The sequence below is a fragment of the Pteropus alecto genome, unplaced genomic scaffold, assembly GCF_000325575.1.
Source record: "Pteropus alecto unplaced genomic scaffold, ASM32557v1 scaffold125, whole genome shotgun sequence".
In the NCBI taxonomy this organism is placed as follows: domain Eukaryota; kingdom Metazoa; phylum Chordata; class Mammalia; order Chiroptera; family Pteropodidae; genus Pteropus; species Pteropus alecto.
The window spans coordinates 5,202,495-5,223,715 of NW_006436888.1; the positions used below are offsets into that span (position 1 = coordinate 5,202,495).

Genomic DNA, 21,221 nt, shown 5'->3' on the forward strand with positions numbered 1-21,221 from the left:
AGCTAACAAAGGAAGAGCTTTTGTATTATTAAAATATGAAAAAGAAACCCAAGTACCTTAGGAAATGAAAGGACAGTTTTATGTTTCTTACATGTAACACATTCCTCTCTTCTGATAGTTGGCTTCTTTTTCCCCAGATAACACAGTTATCTTCAGCTATATCATTTGAAAATATCACTGCCTAGTGGAATCCAATTTTTTAAAATACCTATTATAAATCTGCCTGCAAGAGAAGAGGCTTCTGAATACAGAGCCCAACCAAAATTTAGTCAGCGTTTACTATTATTCACAATCTGCTAAACAACCCAGCTCTCACGTAGACCATTCCATCTGGCTTACTGTCCTATTTATGCCTAATTCTGCAGCAGAACAGTATTTACAGACATACAGTGAGGTCGTCCAAAACAAACTCAACCGTGTGTCAGTTCTGCAGGTATTTAAATCATGCTCTCCTGTCCCATGAAGTCATCTCTTGCAAGTCTGAATGCCCACAGATCTTTTAGTGATTTCTTATATTTTATGATTTCAAGGCCTGCCATGCTGCTGTTTGTCACCTGGGTGCACTTCTGTTAGTTGTGCCCAAACTGATACTCCACATCTACTTCTATATTCCAGAGCATATCAGGGCACCCTTCGTTCTCGTTCTCAATGCCATCCTTCTGTGTTTAATACATGTAGTCTAGGGTCTTTTTAATTTTGTTGAGCAACATCACACTGTTAAATCAGTTTTGAATTTTCAGCCCAATTCAGAAGTATAAAGAGAGTTGAATAAAGATTAGGAGTAGCTGATAACTTCCCTATCTTTTATTATCCACTCTTATGTATCCTCGCATATAATTCTCTGAAAATATTTCTTTAAAATTGTAGGTAATTAACTTTGTTAACCTTGAAAGGAAGATACTAAACTAATATCTTTTCCACTCTTAGGGTATTTTACTGGATGAAGCATCAGGCGTGAATAAGAATCAGCAGCCTGTCCTTCCTGCAGGATTGCAGGTCCCCAAAACAATAGTATCCAGTTGGAACCGTAAGGTGAGAGCTCCTTTTTAGATTCACTAGACCAGGGGTCCCCAACTCCCAGGCCATGGACCAATACCAGTCCGTGGCCTGTTAGGAACCGGGCCACACAGCAGGAAGTGAACAGCGGGCCATTGCGAGAAGCTTCATCTGTATCTGCAGCTGCTCCCCAGCACTAGCATCACCCCCTCAGCTACACCTCAGATCCTCAGGCATTAGATTCTCATAGGAGCACTGGACCCTGGTGCCAAAAAGGTTGGGGACTGCTGCACTAGAGCTTCTAATGTCAGCTTTTGCCCATACTAAAATTTGCATTTCTATTCTAAGTTTTTGGACACAGAACTGGCCACTGCCTAATTCATTCTCATAAACAGACACAACCTAATTACACCCTCTTCTCTACTTTGCACGCCCCCAGTCTCACACGCATACATTCTTCAATGAATGGCTCTTGGAAGGCATAAATTGGAATTTTATTTTTCTAATTCATCAAGTTGCTATATTATAAAGTATTCATTGTATTTGTTGATCATAGGCAGGAGAATATAGCAAAAAATCAAAATCTGAAACTTTCCGGCTGCTTCATGCAAAAAACATCATCCGACCTCAGCTTAAATTTCGGGAGAAGATTGATAATTCCAACACACCGTTTCTTCCTAAAATCTTCATCAAGCCCAATGCTCAGAAACCCCTCCCCCAGGGTGAGTAGCGCGAGCTCTGCCTCACAGAAACGAACGGGAGGAGGTCTCCCTCCCACCTCCCTTTCTTCGAGGGAGCCAGTTAACCTCCATAACTAGACAAGATGTGAATGTGTTTGCCTCTTTTGTGACGGTGTTTTTGTCACTGCTTGGGTCTCCAGCACTCTCTAAAGAAAGGCGGGACCGTCCACAAGACCGTCCTGAGGACTTGGATGTCCCCCCTGCGCTGGCGGATTTCATCCATCAGCAAAGAACCCAGCAGGTGGAGCAGGACATGTAAGTGTTTGCCAGTCGGAACTTTCTGCTGTGAGTACTCATCGTTACGCCACATTTTCACTGTGTTTTACTTTAGTAAAATACGTTTTAAACATATTTTACATATTACACAAAGAATTGAGGTGATTTCTCCTTATCCTAACACGGATCTCATCATGAAACCTCCTGTGTGTACTCACAGAGGGCCTACACAATCATCATCTTCCGTGACCTTCAGTGGAGAGGTCGCAGTTGCCCTCATTGCCATTGTGAAGATGTGAAAACAGAATTAGAGCTGCTGGCTTCTCACAGAACTAGACCTTTAAACCCAGCTTTTCTTGAAATTGTTCTTCCTCTGTACCACGCTGCCTTTCTTGTTAGGTGGGGACTCAAACAGTAAGGGAAAGCTCACTAATCAATTCAGTAAGGAAAGGCACTTTCCACTGGCAGTATAAGCATTTTGGAAAAACTTGACTTAACATAGACAAAAGGACTTTGCCTTCAGTATAAAGAGAAAAGGCAATGAAAACCTTGTTAGCATTGGTCTTTTTCTCCCCTGTAGCCAGTCTGTCAGACTCCTCCAGCCCAGCTCTGCACTGCGAGCCGCAGGCTAAATGCTAAGGAGAAAAAGGCGGTGAGAGGCAACCCTGCCCTCAAGGAGCCCACAGACTCGCCATTTTTATGCAAGCATATGACGGAGGAACAGAAAAAATACATCATTTGATATCTGGCCATATTTGTTCCATCCTCTCACTTTACAGATCTGTTATTCCAAACCACAAGAAATTATATATTCATATTTTTGTATCATCCACAACACCAGTCAAACATTGTTTTGCAGATAAGCGCTCAAATCTTTATAAATGAGCAGATTTTTAGTTACCGTACTTAAAGGGTAAGTATCACCTGATTTTTTTTTTGGTGGACTTGAATCATCATTGAAATAGTGATGCTTTTTATACAGAGAAAATATTTTCACAATAATCTTTTCTCATTCGTTTTTACAAATTGGATTAAAGCAGTTTTTCCTCAAATCACGGAATTAATCAAAACGATTTTTCTTTTTGTTTTATTCGTTCAGGTTTGCACATCCTTATCAGTATGAACTAGATCACTTCACTCCACCGGATTCAGTCCTTCAAAAGCCACAACCCCAGGTTAGTACCCAAACCCAGCTTAGTTTATGGCTGGTGCTGAGTAGCCCAGGAAGAGTCAAATAACTAGATTAGTCGATGTCATTTTGGTTTTCCTTAAATATCTTTAAAATAATGAGTTGCAACTTTGGGTCATTTTTTGAACTGATAATTCATTTTGTACTTTAGTGAAAGGTGATTCTTAACATTCCTCTCTTTTTCTACCTATACTTTTGCGATCCAGTTATATCGACCTGTAGGAGAAACACCCTGCCATTTTGTATCCTCCCTGGATGAACTAGTGGAACTCAACGAAAAACTCTTGAATTGTCAAGAATTTGCTGTGGACTTGGAGGTAACTTGTAAATGACCTTGAGTGAAATTTTTCTGTGAGTTCACCTACTCGACAGATGTAAAATTGATACTGATTTAAATCTATTTTTTGTTCAATGTTCATCATAGAACTGCTTTATAAATTACTTCAAAATCAGCAGAGGAGGAAAGCCTAATAAAATCTGCTTCCTCATCTCCCTTTTTTTACGTGTGTTAGCACCACTCCTACAGGAGCTTCTTGGGGCTGACCTGCCTGATGCAGATTTCCACTCGAACGGAAGACTTCATCGTTGACACCCTGGAGCTTCGAAGTGACATGTACATTCTCAATGAGAGCCTCACAGACCCAGCTATTGTTAAGGTCAGCCAGCCGTTTTTCAGCTCTTGCCTGCGAGTGCAAGATTTAACTGCTTTTCAGTTTACTGTTTCATTATTTCAACATAGACCCAATAAAGTCGAGAGGCATCATTGTAATTTCCTACACTGGGGTACCACACTCTAAACTGCTGTTAGAACAGCTAAGACTTAGCTCATTACCAGCCAGAAAAAAAATGTTAAATCATTTTAATGACTACTGCAATAAGCCCGTGCCATCAAGATAGTTTGAACTTAATGACTGCCCTGGAAGCTAGTAGAGCTGCTTTCTTAGAATGATTGGCTGTTAGCAGACTTTAAGAGTGTGCAATTAGGAGTATAGAAGGCTGGGCCCAAATTATAAGAAGCATTTAACTGAGCCCATCTTAATCTTTCTCCTGGCTTCTAATTCCAGCGTTCTGGTAACCTAGAGGCAGAGTTCCTTTGAGAGCACAAGTGGCCTCACACACATTACACTGCACGACTCTGGTTTTGTTTTCAGGTCTTCCATGGTGCTGATTCAGACATAGAATGGCTACAGAAAGACTTCGGGTTGTATGTCGTGAACATGTTTGATACCCACCAGGCAGCGCGCCTTCTTAACCTGGGCAGGCACTCGCTCGATCATCTGCTGAAACTCTACTGCAACGTGGAGTCGAACAAGCAGTATCAGCTGGCCGACTGGAGAATACGGTCAGTTTGCTCTTGACAAGGAAGTACAGATGGCAGAAGGAAGCATGGTGTTCATTAACCTCGTCCACAGAGACCTCTGTTCAACCTATAATGAATGGCTTTTCTCCAGCTGTTTTCAGTGACATAACGTGAAACCAGAAGTTTAGTGTGATGACGTGGAGTGTGTTGGGCTGATTCTGTTACACTCTGCTTCGTGGAATAGTGGTTGAAAGAGACGTGCCATGTTAGTGTTTGTCCGTGTCAGTCTCTTGTTTGAATCTCGAATCTCCCTATTAGATTTGGCTATATGTGTATGAGATGATCTCCTATGAATGTGAGAGGATTCTAAGGTACATAGTTGATTTGGCTTTATAATAAGTGTTTACTACAGTGTAAGATTGTAATAGAGTCCTCTGCACTTTCTGGAATTCTTGCTCAGCTTGATCATTTTCGGATGGCTAGCTTCCTCCCATAGGTTGTAGCTGTTATGCAAAGAAGCCATTAAGCTTTTCTCCAATTCTGCATGCCAGAATTTCTAAAGAGAATCTAACAAAGCCCAAATATAAGATGAAAATTGACAAAATCTAAAAATTAATACCTGTTATTTAACCTTGGCCACGTGCCATGCACCGAGCTAAGAGCCTTAGGGACGTTGTCCTGTGCGATCTTCACAGCAGCCCATGAGGCACTTTTCCATTTCTTTATGGGTATGCAGAGGGAGCTCAGAAAGCGGAAGTGCCGTGTCCAAGGACAGATATATCTGGAGCCAAGATTCAAACTCAGAATGAGAGAGCTCTTCCTTTACACCATTATCCTGCCGCGCTTTCTACCCAGCTGTGAAACAACGGCTTGTCATGTTAAAATGCAGGAAAGGTCAATAGAACGATTGTATTGGCTGTGAAAGCATCTTTGATTTCAAAAGGAGCCAAGTAAGACTTAACACACACAGAGTAGACAAATGAAATTGCCACTCCTAGGGAAAATTAGTGAAACAATTTTCTCCGTTGCAATTATAGGCCTCTGCCCGAGGAAATGCTCAACTACGCCCGGGATGACACCCATTACTTGCTTTACATTTATGATAAAATGAGGCTGGAACTGTGGGAGCGAGGCAACGGGCAGCCCGTTCAGTTGCAGGTGGTGTGGCAGCGGAGCAGGGATATCTGCCTCAAGGTAAAACCTCGCCCGTCACTCAAACCCAGACGTGCTCTTCATTTCTGATTAGATCTCAATTCTTTCCTTCGCTCTTTACATTTATGAAAAGAACCAGATGTTTCGAAGAGCTTTGGGCACAGTTTTGATTCACACTAAATCTTGAATGTTCCATAATATTTTGCAGAAGTTCATCAAACCTATCTTCACTGACGAGTCCTACCTGGAACTGTACAGGAAACAGAAAAAGCATCTCAACACTCAGCAGCTGACAGCCTTTCAGCTGCTGTTCGCCTGGAGGGATAAAACCGCTCGGAGAGAAGATGAAAGTTACGGGTAAGGGACCAGCGATTCTTTCCACATTTCTTAGAATGAGTAGGTCTGCTAACAAGGAAATAATGGACTTTTTTCTTTTTGCCATGAAAGTCGGTTACGTTTTCCCCTTGGTTACAGCATGTAATGGGACTTGCTGGCTGAATTTAATGTGATCCCATTGTGTGTTTTGTTCCAGATATGTACTGCCAAACCACATGATGCTAAAGATAGCCGAAGAACTGCCAAAGTGAGTCTGAGAACTGATTATTAATATGTCCCGACTTTCTCAGTAGGGAAACGCTGACCTTCAAAATCAAGCTTCTCTGATTGTTATTACCTCAAGGCCGTTTACTCTGAGAAGATTAGCACTCCAAGGAATTCAGAATTTCTGCCCTCGGGCTGCCATTTAGGAGCTAAAATTTCTAAACTGACACCTTTTCAATGGTTATGCCTTCTATTGACTCCCGTGTTAGTCTCTGAGCCTGTGGCATTGGTTTCCACTTTCAGGAGAAGAATGTGTCAGATTCTCTCATCTGTACTTTCTTCCAAACTAAGGCCTCTCATGATTTTAAATGTTTTATGATGTTAATTGAAGTAAAACTACAGAATGAAAATTCACAATATTCTGTTCACCACATTGCACAATGGCAAATCAGCAGAGCTATGGTCCTTCTTTCCAGCTTGTCCCGTTAGCTGGAGCCCATCAAAGCTTGGTGCAGCATGGAGTACGTGTGGAAGCCGCTGCTGGCCTGGGCTGCCCTGGCGTGAATGTATTTCCTTAGTCTTCACCTTGGCCGTGGCACTCTGCCTTTACCTGCTCGTTGTTCTTATCTGGAAGCCTTTGAGGGCTGTGTTTGTGACTCATGAGTTGAATATGTTCTTACTTGTCTTCAGGGAACCTCAGGGCATTATAGCCTGCTGTAACCCTGTACCGCCTCTTGTGCGGCAGCAGATCAATGAGATGCACCTTCTAATCCAACAAGCTCGCGAGATGCCCTTGCTGAAGGTAAGAAGCTTTCCTGCCAAAAGCAGGCCTGTTCTGTCTGTGAGCATCTTACTCCCTTACTCCTTGTAGTCTCATTCGTACATGATCTGGTCTTTATTCTAAGAAACGCCAAGAAAATAATAGAGATTAGGAAATCCAGTGTGTGTGTGTCATCTTTATGATAGTCAAAAGCTAAAGCTTATCCTTACTTTACAACTTTATTTTTGATAACCCAGCAGCAAGTAACGTCTAGTGACTGGGCTGGTTAGCTGTTGTCTGGAGGCCATTAACTTGATGCAGTAAAATGGAGTGGGGATCTCGGCGCAGGGAGCTCGTCCTGGAACCTGGCAGGGGTCCAGATGCGAAGTGATAGTGCCCTGATGAGTGTGGTGGTCACAGAAATGAAAGGAAAGGACAGGTGCAAGAAGCATAAGCAGAAGAAAAGATTGATGGGACTTAATAACAGAAGGTGAAAATGGCCACCATATCTTTTTTGAGTGCTATGTTAAGGACATAGAGGTGTTTTCTCTGAGTGGCAAGTGGATTCGGAGTTAATGGAAGTTGAGTCAAAGACGACTCACTCCAAATATAAAGTCTGGGTGACTGGGAAAAATACGAGAACCTTGGGGAGAAATGGAGAGTTCAGAAAGAGCTAATTTTGTGAAGGAGATACTAAAGTTTAGACATATTTAGGTGAAAGCAGGAAATCCAGCCAAAAATACAGCTGCATACGTCTCCCCGAGTGTGTTTGTAATTTTTTGAAAGATTATTGATTCAGGAAGACTTAAAATCAGCCCCCTTGAAGTAAAAAAGAAGACTGAGGATAAACACATGTGCAGTCTTCATGTTAAAACTTTTCTTAGCTCCACAGTTTGGAAGGCTTCTGTATTGTGCCTAGTCACGGTAAAGGATTTTATTCTTCGATTCAACAAAAAATTATTGAGCACTCAGTAATTATAGTGCCAGGCACTCGATGGGATGGAGGGATGAAGAAAATCTCTGGGCTCTTGAAAAACACAGTCTGCACTGAGGGAAAAAAAATATGTGTGTCATTAAGCTTAGGCAGCTTTCCTCAAATTCTTTTTGTTTTTCTTCTTTAGTCTGAAGTTGCAGCTGGAGTGAAGAAGAGCGGACCACTGCCCAATCCCGAGGTAGATTGATGCGTCTGCTGTCTCTTCTTTTAGGAAGATAGCGATCCAAGCCAGAGCGAAATGCCCTCCCTGTCAGAGGCCAGCCTAGAGCTGCTGCTTGCTTGCAGGTTTTTCACTGTGGCCTGTTGGTTTCTTTTTGACGCAGAGATTGGAGAATGTTCTCTTTGGACCTCATGACTGCTCCCACACCCCTTCAGATGGCTGTCCTGTCATCTCAACCAATGGCAGTGGTGAGGCCCTGGGAATCCTGGGGAGGCTGGGAAGGTGCCTGGTGCTCAATCCAGGAGGCTTTGACCGTGCTGACTTCCATCCCTTTAGGGCCTGTGCCAGCGCAGAAACAGACAGGCCTCTTCCCTGGTGAAAGAGAGAAGGAGGAGGCCCTGCTGGATACCAAATGCCTTATTGCTACCGCTGTCATCACACTATTTAATGTGAGTAATATGGCAGCGTCGGTGAGGTGATGTCAACCCGCAGGGGTTTATGAGGTTTTTATGCCTGGAGGGTCGCATCCACCCTTGGGGCTAATGCCAAAAAAAGCAAAATCCAGCAGCAGTGGGGATCAGCACAGAGACAGATCGGCAAGGTGGTTTGCAGCTCTGGACGGGAGAGTCTGTGAGAGATGGGTGGAAGATTCACTTGTGAACTCCTTGTGAAGAAACCTTCAAAGAAGAGTTGACCATTTAGTACTCATTACTCCCCGGCAGGGAGAAGGGCCTGGGCTACCATGGGAACAAGCAGGACTTTTCCCACACAGCCACCTGGTTCCCGGAGGGATGGAGTGAGCTCTCTCTAATGGACTGTAGTGCAAGCTGCATGTACCTTCCTGCTAACACCAGCCAGCCTACGTGTGCTTTGGATGAAGAAGAGAAAACTTTGAAAAGTATTTCTCTACACTACAGCTCATTAAAGAAAGTGAAGAGCAGGATATGTGGGCGCTAGTTAAGGGTGGGAACTCATATCCCATTCCAGAAAGAGCCTGAATGTAGTAGATAGTGACTCCATTTAGTCTGGAGACCCAGTGTGGCCAGCCGGGGCCTGGCTGTGTTGCTGGATTACGCATTGGGTGGTGACAGCTTATCCCAGTCGTACACAGCAGGCTTCTCATTTCTGCCAGTGACTTAAACTACAGGTTTTTTTGCAAAAGGAAGATGGGGTGCATTTGTTGGTCAGGATTTCTGAATCCCAAAACGACCAGGGGTGAAAGGAAAGTACAGATAAAACTCTGAATACCACAGACAACAGACACGGTAGAAAGGAAACATCATGATTTCTAGAAAGAACTAAGAAAGAGAAGCAAGATTACTCTCTATGTGGATAGAGACAAATATCAAGCTTAGCAGATGCTTAAATGGTGCAGAGCTGGGTGCTTCGGTAGGTTACAGGTTACAGTCCGCAGCCATGCTGTCACACTGAGATGCTGGGCCAAAGCCAGGACAGTGCAATGCTGCCTGCAAAGTTTACTACCTGGGGGTCAGCTTTCTTTTTCACTTAATTACATGAAATTAGATTGAGTCTTGCTTCAGTGATTCACGAGGAAAGAAGTCTGGGGGCTTTAGTTGGCGAGAGTTAATGAGTCGTCAAGGTGATGAAGCAGCTAAATGCACACGTGCATTTCCGGCCACTTGACCACCAAGCTGTCCCACTTGGTCTAAAGGAGGCTGCAGGCTCTCTGTGCTCTGGGTGGTGGGGACTGTCACTACGGAGTAAGCAAAGGGATGGCACACGTTTTACGAATCCAGTTTGAAGCAACCTTCTGTTGCATAATTACATTGATTACCCATAAAGGTTTATAATTGTAAATTTCAGGTAAGTGTCGGGTTATGACTTCAAGTTCTAGAACCAGAGACACCTGGGTTCAAATCCTTGTGCTGCCCCTGTTAGCTATAAGGCCCTAGAAGACTTCCTCGACCTCTGCAAGCCTCAGATTCCTCATCTGTAAGATGCTAAGAGTACCGCATACTTCTTAGGTTATAAGGACACAGACTCATCGATTCATTAAATATGTATTAAACACCCAGCAGAGCACTATTACAGCCTGTTCTAATGTCATACATGGGAGAGGCTGAAAAACATGAGCTGTTATTCTCTTGCTTACATCTTAATGTCACAGAATGTTTACAGTTTTGAGTGATCATTTTTTGTTTCTGCAGGAACCTAGTGCTGAAGAAACTGGACAGGGTCTGTTAACGGTTGCACAGAAAAAAGCCCAGAACATAATGGAGTCCTTTGAAAATCCATTTAGGATGGTACGTAATCGTCATGTATGTTAAGGCTGACAGAATAGGCAGAGATTTCCGCAACTGTATGTGTTTTTGCCTGGAAAAGAAGCCAGGGGCCCTCAGAGAGAATGCAGTGTGTGTCAGTTGTCCCCGGTGTCCAGGTTGGGGATAGAGAGGTCAAGGACGAAACCAGTAAGAATGCCTCATTTGAGTGAAGTCTGGTCCAGATGCCATTTCTTATAGCATTTAACATGACTGTTTTCATTTCTCTAGTTTCTGCCTTCAGTAGAACACCATGCTCACATTTCTCAGGCAGCGAAGTTCGATCCATCATCGAAAATCTATGAAGTAAGTGGATTGTCATCCTTTCTAAGAGTGACTTTCTAAGAAAAGGGGACTGCTTAATTTTTTGAACCAGGTTTCTGTTTTAAGCAAGGCCACCCCTGAGAATGAATGCAAAAACACTTTATATATAAGCATTGTTTGCAGAGAGGGACCAGAACTTTAATCTGATTCTTGAAAACATTCGGGAACCTTTTTAAGAAACAGGTCTTTGTTTTTTTGGTTGATTTTTTTTTTTAAATTGAGGTTTAATTAAATGCAGTAAAGTACAGATATTAAATGTACAGCTTGATGCATTTTAATATATGAATATTTAAAGCTCTTAAAGGTGACAGCGTAAATTTTAAAACACTCTGTTTTATATTGTTTGGTTTGTTTTTAACAGCATTATGAATAAGAATAAGAAAACACCTTCCCTGGATCCCCATGAGATGTTCCTGGGAGCCAGCGTGTTAATTGTCTGTTAAAAGCCTTCTTCCTCCCTGCAGGAAGTGCCTGCTCTGATCAGATGGGTGGCCTGGCTCCCTCTGCCCACCAGCACTGCTCTTTCATTAGGCCACGAGAATCCAGTTCAATCCCTGATGGGCTTCAGCCCTGGCGCTGGTGTTTAGCTTGTTTTTAGAAAGGGGGGTCAGGTGGAGGTTTTGCCTTCTGTCCTCTTTCCCCTCCTGGTTGTGCCACATTCAACAACCAAAGCTCCCTTACCATGCTTACGTGACTATCACCTAGATGTGTTCTAATGCCACAGGTAAACGTGGTATCAGAAAGAAGCACATCAGGCTTGCAGAGTCCTACCTTGAATCCCAGCTCCATGTCCCCTCGGATGAGCTGTTTAGCTTCTCTGAGCCTGTCTCCTGTCTCTGAAGTGGGGTGATGATAATACCTTTGTGCTAGGATTTTAGAAGGGATCGAATGAGATGTTGGATATAAAGCATCCGGCCCAGTGCCTCTTGGACCACAGTTGTACTTTGTCCTTCCTAATAAGTATTTTATAAATAAAGCCAGCATGAGATTTTATTTTTTTTGTGTGTCATCAGATTTGGAATTATGACTTAGAATGTGTGTAGTTATTAGGTTAGCATGCCCTGCCATCACCTCATTAAACAAAAAATAAAACATTCCTAGGTGGCTGAGTTTTGGAGTTTTTTTGTTTTGTTTGTTTTCATTATAGATCAGCAACCGTTGGAAGCTGGCAAGCCAGGTACAGGTACAAAAAGAATCTAAAGAAACTGCCAAGAAGAAGGCAGCTGAGCAAACAGGTAGCATTCACTTCCTTGTAACCTCGGCCAGTCAGTGTGGACATTAGGGAGTAGCCCTGGCGCATCATGCCGGTTGGTCAGTCGTTCAACGAACTGCCAGATACAGCAGTGAACAAAACAGACATAGCCCTGCTCTGTGGAGTTTACCTTCTACTGAGGGACAGTGGACAATAAACCACTTAACGTATGTTGTCAGATGGCAGTGGGCATTATGCAGACAGAGGTAGGAAGTGCTGGGGGGGACGGCACGAGGGAGTGTGGCGGCTCTTTCTACCTAGTGGTTAGAGAAGGCAGCCTCTGATCAATGGGGCATCTGGGGGTGGCGTGTTCCATACAGTGAGGCCTAGGCCCCCAGGCGGTGGCTCGCAGGGCGTGCTCCTGGGTGGCAGTGTGGTGAAGCCAAGGGGACATAGAAGCAAGGCCAGAGATGAGGAAGGAGAGTAGCAGGGCCCGTGGGAAGGACTTTGGAAGGTGCTGCAGTGACAGGCAGCCTCGGAGGCTGCGAGCAGAAGAGGGACACGAACTGACCGACACTTGAGAAGGGCCACTCTGGCCGCCGCATGGGGAGTAGTACAGAGGGCACGGGCGGGAGCCGGGCAGGAGTCAAGGCGGTAATCAGGTGAGAGGTGATGCTGGCTTGCACAGCGTGGTAGCAGAGGACGTGGCAGGAGCTGGCAAGACTGGATGTACCCTGTAGTAACGCCAGCAGCATGTGATAACGCATTAGGTGCGGTATGTGAGAGGAAGGAAGGACCTGTGGGTGCAAGAAGGTTTTGTCCTGAAAAACTAGAAAGATGGAGTTGCCATCCAGAGACTGAGACTATAGAGGGGGAGCCGGCTTGAGGCAGAAGAGGCTTTGGTTCTGGTCTTTGACATGTTGAGATTTTCGTTAAACATTCTCAGATGTCAAATAGGCCATTGGCTGTATGGGTTTGGGTTCTTGGGGGAGGAGCGGCTACGGGGAGGGTGTCATTGAGAGCAGCCACCCTTCAGACTGGGGGCTGAGGCGGAACCAGCAGAGGAGGCCGAGGAGCCCGCAGTGCGCTCAGCAGGTACCACAGCAGACAGGTTGGTCGGGGGAGGACAGAGCCTCGGCTGCTGGGGTCGGCGAGCACAGACAGTTCTCTCTCTTGCAGCTGCCCGGGACCAGGCCAACGAAGAGTACAAAGCGACAGCAAAGCAGGCCGTGTCTGTCCGACAGCAAGCTGCCGTACGTGCTGGCTTTTCTGCTTTTTCTTTTAAGAAACGAGATGCGCCTGGTTATTGTCAGGATTTTCCTCAGCTGTCAGGAGGGCTCACCTGTGCCTCAGATCGGGTGTGTCCAGGGCAGTATGGCCGTGGACTTACTGTGCTTCAGATTATGCTGTTGTCTTTCCAGTTCATTTTAGCCTATCGGTCAGTGCCTGCCTTATTTTCTCTCCTAAAGGTTGACCTTGTAAATCCTCTTAGATGATTCCTTACTCTGTGTTTATGGTAAATATATCGTACCATGCGACTAGCAGGAGACGAAGCACTGAAGCTGTCCTGTGTCCCACTCTGCCCTCGTAAATATTCTCGCCCTGCCTTCCTCAATGGCCCGATGCTTTTCTCCAGCTAGGAACTCGTTCCACCTGGCACTAGCCCCGCTCAGGCTCGCAGCCAGCACCCCTCTCCCCGTCACCGAGTCGATTTTCACAGCATAGCAGGCAGCCGGACCCCTAGCAGTGCGCTCACCCCGGAGGCACCGGGATCATCACCGCTCACCTACCTCTGTGCTTCCTTCCTATGGGCGTGCTGGATCTACAGCTCGAGAACACTGCCAGGAAGAGAGAGCGAACAGCGAGTGACCCACGGACCACAGAACAGAAACAAGAGAAGAAACGACTCAAAATCTCCAAGAAGCCAAAAGACCCAGATCCACCCGAAAAGGATTTTACCCCTTATGACTATAGCAAGTCGGATTTCACAGCTTTTGCTGGTGAGGCCAGGTCCAGTGCCCAGTCAGGACTGTCTGGCCATGTCAGGTGGGAGGCTGGAGGGTAAAGGGAACGTGGCTCAGGCGCAGACACGGCCCTGCCCAGGACGTGGCGCTAACCAAGCATTAGTTGAGTGATATAGAGAAATGGCCGTGCCTGGACGGAAACCCACTGCCCACCAGACTGCCCTTGCGCCCCTGGAGCTGGCTTGCACCGGCCGCTATAGTGGCTTAGCAGGATGGCATCCATTTTAAAGTGGCTTCATCCTTCTTCACAGTAGCTTGTGCCCACAAACATATTTTCGCACAGACACACGTGTGCACGCACGCACACACGCTAAAGATCTTGTTTGTTGAAAACACCTGATGCCCATAAAGCTTTGGTTTCTTAGCTGGTGGGAGGCCATCTACTTTGAGGGGCTGCGGATGGCGCTCCCGACCCGATCGGCCTCCTTGCCAGCATGTCCCTTTGAAGAGAGAGAAGGCAGGGCGGGGCGGTCCACACAGGCTTTCCTGCGGTATTGTCGCCTCCAAGCCCAGCTTAGCAGTGGTGTTCATCCAGCACAGACCAGACTGCATTTTCTTGATGTAAAAGAGCCCAGTGCTTTAGCACCTGCCCCTGACCTGAGACTAGATCTGTGAGAAATGAGCCGAGTCTTCAGGCTGCCCTTAGCTCCTGGGAACGTGACATACGAATTTACAGCAGCCAGAAGTCACTCATCACAAACAGGCTAACAAACTGACAGCCCACGCTTCCTGGGTATTGTGGGCCCAGCCCAGCAATGAGCCCAAGTGTGTGTTAACTCATTTACATGATGGATCGCCGGCATCTCTTCTCTTGCCTTTCAGGAAACAGCAAGTCCAAACCCTCCCAGTTTGATCCGAATAAGCAGACCCCGTCTGGCAAGGTAAGAACTATATGTGAGAGTTGCGCGCGTGGCACGTACAGTCCTGCCTCTTCCGTTGCTGGGAGACGGTCTGTCCAAGATCCTCTGTCCGCATGTCTTTTCTCTCACCTCATTTCCTCCCTAGGACAGACAAATACCCATCAATAAAAAAAAAAATTTAAGGAGGCTATAAAAGCTGGCATGTGATTTTAAAGGGAGTTTTTCTGTGTTTGCTCCCATGGGAATTACAGCCACGGGCCAAAAACACTCCTTTTGTGCCAGCACAGGCCTGCCTCCGCCCCACGTGGTGCTGGTGCAGTCAGATCCAAACGTGGCTGGAAGCTTGGCCCGTGGAGCTCTCCAGATTTTTCAGTAGCTCCTCCTGGCAACCTCGCCTTCAGACCCACCCAGAAAGGTCCAGTCGCAAGAAAACTGAAGTCACGCCGGTGGTGTTTTCCTGTGTATCTTATCTGCTGTGCTTTTTTTTTTCTCCAGAAATGCTTTGCTGCCAAAAAACTTAAACAATCTATGGGAAACAAAAGCATGTCCTTTCCAACAGAAAAGTCAGACAGGTATGTGGTGGAGGGCCCCTGACACCCAGCTTCTGCTTAGAGGTCTCGACTGGAAAGACTGAGAGCCTCTCGGGACCAAATCCCCCTCTGACACTGGGACAGCCGAGGTTGGGCAGGGGGGTGATTGCGGGTGCCACATACCAGTCTCAGTCACTCCATCCGAAATGCCAGTCCTTCTTAGCCTTCTCCACCTGTTACCAGACAGGTTGCCAGGGTCACCTCACAGAAAACAGGCGTGCCCTCTTCCTAGAGGAGCCTGCTTCTGAAGAAGGAGGAAGCAAATCAATAAGCAAATGGGTTGTCTCTGTTAAAGAATATTTTAGTTAAAAGCAAGAAATCCTAATCTTTAAAGCAGACCCTGAGGTCAGAGGACTCACCCTAGGGTGTGGTATGACAAGCAACCTGCCATCAGATCTTTGTCAACTGTTGGGCCTCAGGGTACTGCCCCAGCCCACACTGCGTGGGGGGCAGGAGGGTGGGGGTCGGTCCGCACCGCTGCTCTGCTCAGGTCTCCAGGACCAGGAACAAAGCATTCTCCCTCAGTTCTGCATTATTAAGGTTTACAGCATTTTATATACAGGCCGAGAGCAAACGTCCAGCCAAACCGGAAGTAACTTTTGTTTTCACTCTGTCTCTGCAGGGGCTTCAGGCACAACTGGCCAAAGAGATAGTGTCGGAAGAGACCCCTGGGCCCCCCTGGTAGACTGGAGGCACCAGATGGTGGTGCTGGTTTTGTACAGACTCATTTTTAAACCATTAAAAGTAGTTCTTACTGGAAGAAAGCTGGTTCCTGGCTTTTCTTTCGCTGCCGCCACGGCGCTGGCGGGAGAGGGCAGATCCCATTCTGCTCAGATCACCCACCCAGCTGTCTGGTAAGTGCGCCCTTGGAGGAGACTGTGATTCCGGAGCGATCCAGAGCCACCCCCAAGGAGGAAGGCAAGACCCCTGGGACCCCGAAAAGGGCGGCATCTGCAAGGCAGGGAGCGCGATGCCCATCTGACTCCACGTCAGGAGGGTCGTGGGCCATTTTACTCCCTTCACACGCCTCCAGGTGGCGTGGAGGAGCCGAGCGGTAACACCGTCAGGAGGGGCTGCTAGGGCTCCTTCCTGCCACCTAGAGGGCCTGGTCTCCCTGTTCCTCCCTCCCCTCCCCTCCCCCTGCGCCTCCTCCTCTCCTTCTCCCTCTTGTTTTTAACTTCATTTCTCACAATTATGAAAGTCAAAACATGTTCATTGTAGAAAATGAGGAAAACAGAAAAACGCAAAGAAAAATCATCTGTAATATTAGCTCATGGAGATAATTTTCAACATTTCTGTGTAATAGAATTGTATATATGTGTATAAAATAATATAATTAAATTACATATTTCACTGTATATATGTGTGTGTGTATATCTATATTTAATTTACAAACTTGAATTTCTGTTTCTCTTGTTTCTCACCTTTAAAGACTTCCTTATTCTAAAATTGATTTTAATTAACCCCCATCATTAAACATTTAGGTTCCCAATTTTGTACATTTCTTAATGCAGCTTTGAATTTCTCATGTAAATTTGCAACCCATTCTCTGGTTATTTCTTTAGAATTCCATTTGATTTTCACCCTGAGATGGGCTATTAAATCAAGAAAACAGAATAATGCCATTATTCTGTGTTTTCACAAATACTTAAACAAGGAACCTATTTTCTTGGAAATTTTTCTCACAGATTACGAGAGGGCTGACAGTGCCATACTCTGTGGGCTGCCAGGCCAAATCAGACATCACTCCCATGGGAGCACAGCTGGGGAGCAGCACCGCAAACAGCCTGACCCCAGAATGAGCTGGGGTTCATACTAACCAGGACTAGAACGGTTGAAGCTGACAGAAAAGCCAGACTATCGGTGGCTTAACAAAATAGATGTTTTCTCTCTCTTCTGTAAATATAGTCAGTCCAGAGCTAGTGCGAGAACGTTCAGTCCTGACTCTGGCTTCTATTTCTTTCTCTACCATCCTCAACTCGAACATAGGGCTTCCACCCATGGGCCTGCCCAAGTACCTGCCCAAGCTCCATCCGTTGCATTCTCATTCCAGCCAGCGGGAAGGAAGGGAGGAGACAGCACCCAGTCTCCCCTTAAAAGGATACTGCCCATTTCCACTTCCCATCGGCCAGAACTTAGTCATGCGCCCACAGCAAAGGACCCTGGGAAAGTGATAGTGCCCGCATGCCCAGGTAGAAATCCAGAGTTCCATTATAGAGTTTGGAAAGAACAGACATTGAGGCACAAAAAATGGCGGAGTCTCTGCTATCAAAGATGGACAGATGGGAATTTTTCACAGTGAGAAATGATTTTCTAGTGCGATGGCCCAAGGAGGCTTCACGAAAAGTTGCATTGGGTTGGACCTTGAATAAGGAAAGATTTCCAGAGCCCCTCAAATTCAGTGCTACTCAAAATGTGGGCCCTTGATAGAGACCAGCGGGGAGCTGCTTAGAAAGGCGGAAGCCCAGGCTCCACCCCAAACCTGCCTGATTGGGCCCAGGGACCTGGTCTGAACAAGCACTTCTGTCACCCCACACCCTGCTTAGTGGGCCTCACTGGGCTTCCTGCTGTCCAGAGGTGAAATGAGAACGAGCAGGACAATGTACTAAGTTTCTCATGGAGGTAAAATGATGCCTTGTCCTTTATTTGGAGGTTATCCTCACTAGTTTTGTCTTTGTGGCAGTGTTTGTGTTTTTTAAAAAGATGGGGACCATAGACAGTAGGTGTTGAGGTCTTCTTAAAGTGTTCTCTCTTGCAAAACAAAAAGTTGGAAACCTGGCGTCTGTCACCAGATGTGTTTTTGAAATTTTCCTGGTCCATGGGACCCTGAAGTCCAGGACTACTGAGCCATTGGATGGAGACAAGGGCCTTGGAGTGTCTGGGGAAGAGCTAGAGTTCCATGTCACTGGAGCTGCACATGGTGGGGGCTGGGGGTCAGTGGGGAGCTGCTCAGTGATTCTAAACCACAGAAGCCGTGACTGGGCCTGCACTCTGGTGAGAGGGATCTGGCGGGGCCTGCGAGGTTGGAGGTGAGGAGAATTTATGAGCAGAAAGGCTCTTTGCTCAGGGAGGCACACTGCTGTTTGTGGTGCCTTGGGCAGCTTGCCATGAGCATTTTCAACCAAGCAACACCACGAACTGCCCCAAATCATCCCCCTCATAACCACAGCTGTCTGCCTAGCTGAACACAATGCTTTAAAAATGACTCTCAAGTGCTAACTGCCAAGAAGTCTCTCCAGGGACAGACACACATACCCTATGGCAGCCCTGTTTAAACCATTGCCTTGGACAGTAGCCATTTGCCCACCTCTCCCTGCTCCCCCATTTAAAAAACTACCTTTAGGAAGTCAGAGAAGTTGATCCACTAGATAATAATGCTTTACAACCGATTTTTTTTTTTTATGGTGACATTGGTTAATGAAATCCAGTAAGTTTCAATCATACTATTCAACAGTAAGTCATATATATTTTGCGCTGACGTTCACACCCACAGATTTCTGTCACCACATATTTGACCCCTTTTACCCCATCTACTTCCCCCCTTCTTTCTGGTAACCACTAGTCTATTGTCCATGTCTATGAGTCTCTATCCTGTTTGTTACTTTTAGGTTTATATCCACATATGAGTGGTATCATGTGGCTTTCAACTTTTTCTGTCTGGCTTATTTTGCTTAGCATGATTATCTCAAGATCCAACCATATTGTCACAAATGGCAGTATTTCATCTCTTCTTATAGCTGAGTGATATTTCATTGTATATATGTACCACATCTTTACCCAATCATCTATTGTAGGACACTTTGGTTGCTTCCATGTCCCGGCCACTGTAAATAATGCTGCAATGAACATCAGAGTGCAAATACTTTTTCAGATATATGTTTTCAAGTCTTTGGGGTAAAATACCCAGTAGAGGGATTGCTGGATCATATGGTACAACTGAATTCTAAATGCGCATCGGTCTGAATTTGGTGAAGCATTTATGCTTTACCCTGGTTTTCTCCAGCCTGATTTTCCATATCAGTTCTGAGTTTAACTGGGCAGTGTAATGATGGCTATTTCTGGCAAAACTACAGTTTTCCTTCGTGTGATCTGAAATCAGGTGGCATTTCTGGGCTCATGGCCTTGTACATAAGGAGACTTTTTTTGCCTGTAATTTATTCAGGGCCACTGTTTTCACTGAACTCAGAAGGTTTGCACTATAGCTATACACACAAGCCTAGGAGCCTCATTTGCTGTTTGTGCTTGAGGCAGAGGTGACCGTTTTACCTCCTCTACAGGAGGGCAAAAGGGATCATTTATGGTCCTCATTTGAGGATACACATGCTGGAACATCTTTCTCTGTTCAACTTGCAAGAGGGATGGGATGGACTTGATCCTCCACTGTCCCCCCATGCAGTTCCTATCTGGGCTCAGCTGTGCAGCACCCAGAAGAAAGCCAAGACAGCTGGTCCCATAAGGTGCCTGGACCAGTGTCCTGGCCTCCTATATTCACTCAGCCTCTTATCCAGTGCTGCCAGCTACACATACCATCACTTGTCACATGGAATTTAGAGTCTGGGTCAGGGTACGCAGAAGTGAACAGGCAGTCACTACTCGGAGGTATAAATGTCTTGATGGAGGAAGTACAGTCTGTGATGTGAACACGATGATCCAAGTACAGGGCTGGAGCCAGTGAAGCCTGTAGTAACTGGACATATTGGTTGACTGTCTTAACTGCTGTGCGATCTCTTTCTGCATGACCTCAGGTCTTGTAACCCTTCCAAGGGATCCATCTCCTGGCAATCTTTAACTGCCTTGTCTCACCTCCCTTTAAAAAGAGTCTAAAGTCAACCAAACCACACTGTTGCTGTAAGGCTTGAGGCTTGCACTAACAGATAAACACTTGTGCTATTCATTTGGGTTAATAGGGAACATGCTTCCCATATCCAAGTGGAGGCTGCAAAACATCGGTCAAAAAAATCTCTGTCATTATGTCACCAGTAACTCACACCAGTTTCATCTCCCTTCTTTGGCATGCAAAGAACTAGCTTGTAGAGCAATTAGCATTTAATATTTGGTAATTAGCATGCTTAATGTGATTCTGAAAAGTTCCTTGACATTTTCATAAAAACAGAAAGCACATTCCCACCCACCCTTCAAGGAGCAAGGCCCGGTTTGTCAAAAAAAAAAAAAAAAAAAACACTGCGTGCCAGTCTTTTTGGTGCTGAATATGCATGTGTTGGCCTCTTCCGGGACACTGCTGGTAAATTTAGAAACTCGTTTAGAAAAGAATTCTCTTATTCAGCAGCCATACGCTCATGGCTCAGAGAATCTAAGGGAAAATTCACAAATTGAGCTCAAGTCGCAAGGCCGTGACGATCTTTTCAAATAAATCAAAACCCTCAGAGCATCCCGACAAACTGCACACTCAGTTTAAGTCCAAAAGGGAGCCAAATTGGGGGACGCTGGCGAGAGATACATTCTACTCTACCGCTCCTGCGAAACAACGTAACTCTGCCTGACAATGTAGCCGCCGGCTCTCACTTCTCCAGCCCGAGGGCTCAAGCTGGCTGTCCCAGCAGGGGAAACCGCGCGGAACAGAAATGTCAGCTCAAGTTTCCCCTCCCAAGTCCGGCACCCTCTCGCTCCTTCTGCGTCAGGACACGACCCTCGGTGCCTCCCGAACCTCGGGAAGGCGGTAGGGGCCTGGGGGCTGCACCGCACCGGCCAGCGCGGGGCCGGATGAGCTCCCCCGACCCCTTCCGCCGGCCCGCCCCGCCCGGTGGCCCGACCCCGGCAGCCCGGCCCCGGCCCCACGTGGCCCCTCGGAGCTGGCCTCCCTACCCTGCTGCCACCTACAGACGTCCCACCACAGCCACTGGGATCCGAGCTGCGGATCGGTGGCCAATCAGCGCTCTCGGAGCGC

The 21,221-nt window shown here is 46.2% G+C and overlaps 1 protein-coding gene across 1 annotated transcript in view; it reads left to right on the forward strand.

Moving 5' to 3' along the window:
- EXOSC10 (exosome component 10) overlaps positions 1–16,076 on the forward strand; it is an 18,860-nt gene extending 2,784 nt beyond the window's left edge. Inside the window, 22 exon segments of the mRNA XM_006914363.3 lie at positions 920–1,032; positions 1,553–1,718; positions 1,877–1,991; positions 3,052–3,127; positions 3,348–3,458; positions 3,654–3,797; positions 4,293–4,483; positions 5,479–5,635; positions 5,802–5,950; positions 6,126–6,176; positions 6,824–6,935; positions 8,015–8,065; positions 8,211–8,295; positions 8,384–8,496; positions 10,216–10,311; positions 10,558–10,632; positions 11,798–11,885; positions 13,022–13,095; positions 13,671–13,842; positions 14,689–14,747; positions 15,222–15,298; positions 15,939–16,076. Of these exon segments, the coding sequence (XP_006914425.1) occupies positions 920–1,032; positions 1,553–1,718; positions 1,877–1,991; positions 3,052–3,127; positions 3,348–3,458; positions 3,654–3,797; positions 4,293–4,483; positions 5,479–5,635; positions 5,802–5,950; positions 6,126–6,176; positions 6,824–6,935; positions 8,015–8,065; positions 8,211–8,295; positions 8,384–8,496; positions 10,216–10,311; positions 10,558–10,632; positions 11,798–11,885; positions 13,022–13,095; positions 13,671–13,842; positions 14,689–14,747; positions 15,222–15,298; positions 15,939–15,969 (2,306 nt within the window). The 3' untranslated portion in view covers positions 15,970–16,076.
- Positions 16,077–21,221: the final 5,145 nt, after the last annotated feature.